Source organism: Haliotis rubra, unplaced genomic scaffold (genome assembly GCF_003918875.1).
Source record: "Haliotis rubra isolate DU_JTF1 unplaced genomic scaffold, ASM391887v1 Scf209, whole genome shotgun sequence".
Lineage (NCBI taxonomy): Eukaryota > Metazoa > Mollusca > Gastropoda > Lepetellida > Haliotidae > Haliotis > Haliotis rubra.
Window position 1 is genome coordinate 758,555 of NW_025766103.1, and position 9,862 is coordinate 768,416.

General features: G+C 39.8%; 1 protein-coding gene across 2 annotated transcripts; it reads left to right on the forward strand.

Moving 5' to 3' along the window:
* Nucleotides 1-777: 777 nt before the first annotated feature.
* On the forward strand, nucleotides 778-7,469 carry LOC124276424 (beta-porphyranase A-like). Of its 2 annotated transcripts, none has more exons than XM_046712070.1 (4): nucleotides 778-819; nucleotides 2,278-2,541; nucleotides 4,213-4,351; nucleotides 5,919-7,469. In XM_046712070.1, exons 1-4 carry the CDS (start codon nucleotides 811-813, stop codon nucleotides 7,394-7,396), a joined length of 1,890 nt encoding a protein of 629 aa, XP_046568026.1. In that variant the 5' UTR covers nucleotides 778-810; the 3' UTR covers nucleotides 7,397-7,469. The 2 variants fall into 2 exon arrangements, with proteins under 2 accessions (XP_046568026.1, XP_046568027.1); XM_046712071.1 differs by having other exon boundaries at nucleotides 6,132-7,469.
* The last annotated feature ends 2,393 nt before the right edge of the window (nucleotides 7,470-9,862 follow it).

A 9,862-nucleotide genomic window follows, 5' to 3' on the forward strand; every position in this document is an offset into this window, starting at 1 on the left:
ATGAAGAATCAGGAAATCTTCTAATGCTTTGCTTCTGAAAGTGATCACATAGTTGCATGGGCGTCATGTTGGAAACTCCAGAGTTATCACCCTTTTGTCTAAGGGCACATAAACAAATGGGAGTTGTCTCCCTTTGACCACTCCATATCCTAAGCATTTATAAAATGAGGTAAGACCTTCACTAGACAAACTATTAATACATCAGGATTTGGTGTTACAATGCTCATGGTTTGGTGCAAAATACTTTTCTTTCAGGGTGAAAGCAGTTATCTCAAAGCTGTTCGACCACCTCCGTGGTGTAGTGGTTAGAGCGTCCGCCCGGAGAGCGAAAGTTCGCGGGTTCGATTCCCGACCGCGTCAAACCAAAAGACGTTAAAATATGGTACTTGTTGGTCCCTGCCTGGCGCTCGGCATTAATGGGTACAACAAGGACTGGTCGGCTCGGAGTCAGTATACTGTGTCTGAGTGGGGTATTCATGCTTCACTGCGGCATGGTATCTCAGTGAGCTAGCACTATAAAACCAGCTTAAGTCTGGGCTAGTACAAGCAGCCGCACATACACAAACAGACGCAAGCACGTCGTCATATGAGCGAAATATTCTCAAGTACGACGTTAAACCCAATTTCACCTTACCTCACCTCAGAGCTATTCCATCACCACACCTACATACCAACGTATCTTCTTATCTTGTACATGCATTTATGGAATGGTAGTGTCAAGGTGACTGACTTTTGCTGTCATGATATCTAGCTATATAGACTCTCGCTCCCAGTGTATACGAGTAGTTAGGCCTCCAGGGTTACGTGAGTATGTCGTATGTATGTAATCTTCATGTAAGGCTGAATAATGCTATTTGTCAAGAAGTACAGGTTTTACAGGAAGGAAATACAATAGAACATTTCAGCCACTTTGGGATTTAAAGGGGTTATATATGTTTCGGATTTTTCCTGAGGTACCTAAGTTAACATTAAAAATACAAATTCATCTTTGTGCGTGTATATGTGTGTGTCTTCGTTTGTGCAAAACAATATAAGATGCCTATACTTCCTGACATACATACATACATACATACATACATACATACATACATACATACATACACACACACACACACACACACACACACACACACACACACACACACACATACACACACACACGCATACACACATACATACATACAGATACATACATACATACATACATACACACACACACACACACACACACACACACACACATACATACATACATACATACATACATACATACATACCAGAGAGACGTCAGTATGGAGACAGCAGTTATCCATGGGGACCGACTTACAACGGTTTACTGCTATACACACGGGCCTCTCGTCCCATAGACTGTGGAACATGTGCTTACTGTTTGACCTGTACAGTAGGCCTGTGTACGCCCTGGTAAAGCTTGGGATACTACCGGTCAGTGCTAGACTCTGACTTATATGTCTTGAGGAGACAGATGATATTGTGCAGCACCAGCCGTTGTGCTACAGTGAACTGTTTAGCCAAAGAAATAACATGTATGAACAATTGTTCGATATCTTGCCACAAGAAACATACATCAATCTGGAGAGATGCTCTGATGACATGAGAGTTATCACTCTACTTGGTGGCATCACCCCCATCGTGGACAACATGGACATCCACATGTGGGCCCAGTTCATTGACATTGTAGCCAGTAACATTAGTTCGTGGAACCTACAGAGCAGGATCTACCTATGATTCGTAATCCATTCAGAGACGCCCCAGTGTATTATATATATACATATGCTTAACTTTCTTCCCCATTGTAATATGATTTGTACATAATCATGTATTTTGTATTCATGTCATAATTCATTGTACTCTCCGACATTATTGGAGGAAATAAAGACAATTCATTCATCCATTCATTCATTCAACATCCATCTATCTATCCATCCATCCACCCCCACACACACACACACACATACATACATACATACATGTGTGCGTACATACGTACGTGACAGGTGAAGCAGGGTCATCTATCGAAATTAAAAGTGGATATTGTGTGGATGCTATCACGGATTAGTGTCCCACATAAATTCAGTAAAGAGTAAACAGCTAAGTGGAAATGCTTTATTTAGCTTTACATACATTTATCACTGTCTGCATCCCATCATATTTAACAATATATGACGATGCTGACTGCCATTGTAATGATTAAAAGCAAATCATTATCGTTTATGATGTGAAATCAGCTCAGTATGGTATTTTTGGTATGTGTTACAGGAAATGAAATGGACACAGGTCTTTTTCGCTCTGAGTCTGACAGTAGGTGGTGTATACAGTGACGATGGTGTTGTATACAGTGACACCACTGTGACGATCCACCCTCAGTGGCTGGCACAAGGAGGAAACGCTAATTACGACAATAATAGGTGGAACAAACACTTTGGTCTGGATCAAACAAACCTCATTCCAAACTGTCGGAGGCTTCGGACTGATAGTGGGCGCTTTCCAGGCCCTGAAAATACCGGTTACCTCATCAAAAAAGTAAGTACTTTCACTTGTTTGCCTGTTTTCTTTTATTGATTGGCACCTGCCTTAGCGACATTTCACTTATATGACGGCCGTCTATAAAAACTCGCGTCTGGACCAGACAATCAGGTGATTGATATGATAAAGTTGCGATACAGTTCCCGCCATATAGCTGGAATATTGCTGAGTGCGGCGTTAAACAACAAACCAACTGTATAAAGTTCCGAAAAAGATATTATAAGTATTTTCAGGCACTCATTCAGAGAACAATGGAATTGGGCAAATAAAAGTGCCATTATTGTTACACTTGAAATGAACACAAATATTCTAAATGCGGATATATGGAATTTTTACCTGTAATTTTGAACCTAATCAAATTTAAACTTTGATGTACTTTTACCATTGACAGTCAATCACTCCTTTCCTCTACGCTATCTTACCGAAGTCGTCTCACTTTGCCACCACCCTATTGTTCTGGTTGCAAATGCAGTCGGCCATGATAAATGAGTGCACAATGGGGGGATTAACTATAGTTTTATTCATTGCCATGAAATGAGGCTGCAATGTGAAAGTTAATTGTCTAGTAGATAATGTAACTGTAGATATACAAAATTGTGAAATTTAACTATAGGTAGCAAAATTAAATGTGGTGGCCATTTGAAATCAGAGTGCATCGAATAATTAGGTGAACGCAACTCATGATCATGGCATGTTATCAACAGTGATGATGAGTAATCAAAAAGCAATCAATGCATTAGATGGTATAAATATCTTGACTCCAAATGCACTCATTGCAAAATGGCAAATGCACTTGTAAACGTTGTACCTAATAGTCGTGGCGGTCGTAGCCTGGTGTACGAAGGTTATAAATATGGAGTAAGGGCTGACTGAGTTTGGTTTTACGCCGCTTTTAGCAATATTCCAGCAACATCACGGCGGGGGATACCAGAAATGGGCTTCACACAATGTACCCATGTGGGGATTCGAACCCGGGTCTTCGGCGTGACGGGCCAACGCTTTAACCACTAGGCTACCCCACCGCCCCTATGGAGTTAGGAGGACACGAGGTACCGTACATTGGAAATGCTGGGTTGAACTTGTCCTACTACCATTAACACATCCAATGATCTCGTGACAACCGAGAACCATTCCCATAACCACACTTTCAACCAGATCAAGATCGTCGTGGACAAGTTCCTGGCAACAGTGAAGGATATAACGAAGAAGGAAAGTCGACCCCTTCAATCACTATATCAAGAGCACTTGATGAATAAATATTGATTGATTGATGATGTTCTTTTTCATATTTCATGTCAGTGGACTTGCAATTTACATATCAGCACACATACCTAACCAAAAGACGTCAACCACATTAATTAGATGAAACAGCCTATAGCAAGAAATTCTCTAGGCTGTAACCCCTAATCCATTAAAACAACATTCAGGGTGTTGGCAAAGTGAGACTAAACCATTTCACCCGCATAAACGGACAAGAGTGATACTGACTGACTGAGTTTGGTTTTAAGCCGCTTTTAGCAATATTCCAGCATTATCACGTTTTAACCACTAGGCTATCCCACCGCCCCGATAAGGGCGAGAGTAGATGTTCACGCTGATTGACCCAAATTTACAAAATGCCACTAAGTTGAATACAATCCAATATTCTTACAAACATATCTATTACAGTGGCCGGAAGATCCAAACCGTAGCGGCTACCCTGACCCCAACTATCTGAAGAATGTCAGCAGAGAGCAGGGACTGTGCCCCGATTACCTAGAGAACATCAACACTGGTTATGAGAACGACATGATCTTGGTGGCAGGAGGTAAGAACTTTCAAGATGGTTGCTCTGTAGACATGGTGGGACAACTCAATACAAGTGACTATAGCCATATTATTGTGCCAGGGGCAGTTGTCGGGGGCAGTTGTCCTGGGCAGTTAGGGATACCATCGTGGGGTCAATACCAACTACCATCATTGTGCCAACATCACGTTTCTCCATTGGTTCTCATTGATTCCTGGTGGTGCAGCTATAGCCCATGGTCGGTTCATTGTCAGTGGCCATATTGATGCCCAGAAATGATCCAATGTCCAATAGACAATGGCAAATTGGAAATATCTCACTTGGAATCGGAACTTTTCTGGTATTGAGGATGATGATATGATCTCTCATAAATAAAATGAAGGCCTATAATCTTTGTTTCGTAAAAAAGAAACCTTTGCCATTTCATTCCATTCTTTCCTAAATTCTGCATTCTTGATTACAACATTACTGATTTAGTCTTAACGTTTTGATATTTCAGATGTTTTCAAACCATTTCATTTCAAATTTATAGTGAGTTAAAATTTATAGTTACATCGGCAATATTACAGCTAATATGTTAACTATAGATAATATAAAATCTGTCGACAAAGGACAGTAAAACAGCTAGAAGATAACAAGTTGAGGTATTAAAACGAGCATTTAACTTAAAAAATATATGACTATTAGGGACAATACAATATAGAAATGGGCTATGGATCGCCAACAACTGAAGGTAGATCACCATACTAGGGACCATGCGGACTTACATTACATTTGCTACCTGCATGGACCCGTGAAGGTCCGGGTTAGAATATTGGCCTTCAGAAACCCATGCTTGTCGTAAGAGGCAACTAACGGGATCGGGTGGTCAGGCTCGCTGACTTGGTTGACACATGGCATCGGTTCCCAATTGCGCAGATCGATGCTGACGCTGTTGCTCACTGGAATGTCTGGTCCAGACTCGATTTTTTACAGACCGCTGCCATATAGCTAGAGTATTGCTGAGTGTGGCGTAAAACTAAACTCACTCACTTCCTGCATGGACCCTAGCTGGATTTACACCATCCCTGCAGCCGCTAGAGATTGTAGGAAAATATAGCGATGATATAAAATTACAAAGATACTACGTTTTAAAAAAAACAAACTGGTAAATTATATTTCTTTTGAATGCTTACGCACCCTCTCAAGAGGACAATAATTTTACAATATTTTAACCCCCCATGAGGATACAGCCACTAACATTATATCTAAACTACCAATCGTTAAAATGAATTTATCTACAAAACATATTAATCAGAATTCCTCAATTAAATCAATTTCTTTAAAAAAAAACAATGATTTATTGAAACAGTTTGTAAGAAGATCCTCAACAGTTTATACATATTTTCAAATTAATAACAAATTCATTCCTGTATCCGTTTTACTGTTGGCAGCATTGTCCTACCCGAGATGGATAGACACATTTGAACATTTTCCAAATCATAAAAGTTTACTTTTTAAGCTTTTCAATGTTTTACACTGTTTAATTTCTACTTATTGTAACATCAAATTCATTTCTTTATCTGTTTTACTCTATTCCTATTGACAGCTCTTGAATACCCGAGTTGGGTAGACACATCTGAACATGATGGTCATTTCCCAAACAATGTCGATGTTGCTGCCGAGTTCACGATGTTGTTGATGCAAGGAGTGTATGATTGCACCAAAGGACGTATACCACCCTACCTTGAGCCCATAAACGAACCGAGTGATAAATGGGCTATCCTAAATTTCACGACTATTACCACCTTTCACAAATTAGTTGCGGAGAAACTCCATGCCAGATTTAACATCAAGGTGGCTGGTCCAACAATAGGCAGTTATACAAAGTATGCTGATTTAAGCAACTTTTCATACTGGGACAAAGTGGCAGACTTCATGGATGGGACTTTAGGCTACATAGATGTATTTTCTTTCCATTCGTATAACAACCTCGTTGTTTCGGGAAGATCTTACAATTTTACTGGAGCAAATGAAGCACGTCTGGTAGCATTTATAGACCTGGTTGAAAACTATGCCTCTCAGAAGACCGGAAAGATGATCCCCCTTGTTATCAGTGAATATGGACGTGACGCCGTCAGTGGTCTTGACAAATATGCTCCATCACCCATAATTGACTTTTCAACAATCTACCAGTCTAATGGCCACAAATTTACTCAACTGGGTCTGAGGGAATACATTGACAGAGCAGTGGTGTTTCTTCTAGCCAGTGAAGAAAGGCCAGGACGTTATACTCTAAACTATTCACTTTTCTCACCTGATGGAGAACCCACCCGTATTGTTGACTTTTTCGAGTTTTGGTACAAATTCAGGTCAGGCTTTTCCTTTATCAGAACTAACAGTCAGTATGATGGAAAGGAACGAACCGTGTCGCCATTAGCAATGTCAAGTTCATCGACGAACGAAACCGTCATTCTCTTGCACAGCTATTCTCGGAGGTCACAGGCAGTCAAGCTAGTCTTCCAAGAAGACTGGATCAAACCAACAACTGGCCAAGCTACTTGCATTACCATCAAGGACGACTGGTTCCCAGTCATCACCTTCAACAAAACCATCGACATCCAGAAGACACAAGGAATTGTTGAACTTCCTCCTGAAGCAACATGTCACTTTACATTCAATATCCCTTCAAACAAACTGCCGTCGGTCACTCTCAACGAAACCACATATTACGGAGCGGATACACTGATACCAATCAAGGGCGATGTTGTCTCGACAGTGATATCTCTACCAAATGGCCAGTATGACAGTGCAAGACTGAGAGTTTCAACCAGTTGGTTGATCAATGAAACAATCAGTGTATCATATGTTACCTTTAATGACCATCGCGTTGACACTTTCTTTAAACTGTATGATTCTGACAAGTTTAATCCTGCCAGCAACACGTATTGGACTGTTTGGGAGTTTCTTGTCCCCGTACCTGTGTTTGTCCTGGGCCGAACCAGGTACAGATTCACCTCTCTAACAACATGGCAACGGGATATGTTTCATCTGTTGCTCTTGTCACAGGAAGCTGGTTCCATCTGATTTGAAGTCATTATAAGATAACAATTCTGGCAAAGTTCTCGTTTTGATCAATAAAGATGATTTAAGAATTCCATCAATGGGTTTTATGTTATTGCTGTTGTATTTACTCGCCATAAACGAAATTCTGTTTTAACAGGAACGGGTGTTTCAGACTTGTCCTTGTAATGAGGTCACTCACGCACGTTTGAGTGCAGTGTAGAATCGAGTCTGGACTAGAGAACTCAGTGATCTGAGATGCGATGATGTGCAACAACCAAGTCAAAGTGCCTGACAACACAATCGCGCTCTTTGCGACAAGAATAGGATGCTGAAGATCAATTCTAACCCGGATCTTAAGGAGTGTGTATCGAGTTACGACCTTGGCTTTCATCGCACTCACGCTTTTGCTAGTGGTTTTGTATTTTCGAGATCTACGAGTTTGCTAAAAACCTCATGCAGTCTCTAAAAACGCCCCACACCAAAAAGAACCACCTCATTAGATATATTTTGAAATTACATAAGAACCATCCTTTTTCTAAAGTGAATACTGTTACGTGTGAAACTAATAAACACGAATCATTGTGATTAAAATTGTGTCCTAAACTTAGCTAAGTTTACTAATCAATAGAAATCACTATAAAGGTACGACTAGGGCTTTACAGAGCAGAGTGGCAGTACAAATTCAAAGGTGATATAATGCAAGTGCTGTGCTTGTTGCAACAAAGACAGTGATGGTGATATTCACCTCAGCAACATTATCTCAACTAGCAAAAGAGGCCTAAGCAGAGTTTCCAGTATGTATGAACGCCACACAATACCAGTCTTCTTGCAACTTGGGATGAATATGCGATGAGCGGCAAGGCCTAACTACTTTACCCAAAATCTGGACTCCCTGAAACACTCACTGAGGCTGCAGTACTTTCAAAATCTTTCTGTCCTAATCTAGTATAAGTCTAAATATAGCACATCGCAGCCCCTTACGGAATCAACATATGCATTGCATTTCATTTGGAACATTGTTACACGATAAATGGCAGCAACATACCAGTACCAAATGCCTCAGCAAATCTGGTCAAATTGACCCGGAGTATTGGTCAAATTGTCCCAGTGGGGTAGTTAAAATGCCCAAATTTATTTAAAATGTATATATAAATGCAGAGTTTTTGTCAACTTTGATATTATGTTCTTCATATAAAAGTATATACATAGTTATGAGTTTACTTAAAAAGTTGACAATAACTATGCATTTACGGCATATATTTAATCATTTTAAATAAATTTGACCAAATTAGAACCAGTGACCAAATTTGCTGAGGCATTTTGTACTTGGGGCAGATCGACTGGTACCCATGAGATACATATTATCAAAATCAGTAAGAAATTTCCCATGAGCTTGAAAATGTTTCGCTATAACGTTCTTTTCGGTTTGGAGCCCTAAATGCTGCAATCTTCCCGAAACACTGACGAATACAACGGCAAATGATGAAGTACTTGTTGCTTTCATTGTTTTCCATTTTGTCCAATTACACACGTCGGCATCAGATTCGTTAATTGTCAGTAGTGTGTGCAGTGAAAGTTATTCAGTATTCTCACTGGCTGACACGATTTCATTCTAAGGCTATGACCGAGTACCCTATTTCCATAACCAAAACCTAGGGAAACATACATTGTCCTGACTAGTATTTTATAATTCATCAGTTTTCGGTGAATAACTTATCTGCGTCGCGTATGTTATCTCTGCTGGACCAGGCTGAGATCTTGTATGGAGACTTGAGACGTTATTAATGAGAACTAGGATCCTTAAGTTTTTCAACAAAATAATTTCAGTGTAATCTTTGTAGCAGATAATTTCGATTTTTTTCCCGTCTGAAGCATTGTTATTTTAAAAAAAATTAACTCCAGACACCCTACAGTCACCCATTTGACACAAAAAGAACTGCAATCACATTTCAAAAACATATTTTCTTAGGGACTGGTCATTTATTTAGAGGGATTGGTTTGTTGGTTGGAACTGTATCACAGTTTGTTGACAAATAGTATTCTTGTTAAACGATATCGTCTATTTTAAAATTATTATTACATCAAGCGGTGCCTCCGTTTTGCATGACTCCTCTTCTTCGTCTTCACTGGAAGATTGTCTTGCAAGATGTAAAACTGGATCGAATTGATACGGTCTAACATCCATTTCAGAAATGACATCAGGAACATCTTTTACTGCTTCAGAATCCATGGACACTGTTAAATTGTATGGTAAAATCAAAGAGGAAGCCATCAGCTACAGGCACATATGACGTCATGTCACGTGATACCCCTCTGCTCATTAACTGTCGGGTGTTTCCGTAATAGGCGGAAATACGAGTACGTTTCTTGTGTTTTCATTGCGATTTTCCAAAAAAAGTATTCAATTTTAATCACGGAAGGTGACTTTTAGAATGCCTTTACCCCTATCAAAAGTTTTGTTTTCGTTCGTATTTCTCCTTTTAAGTA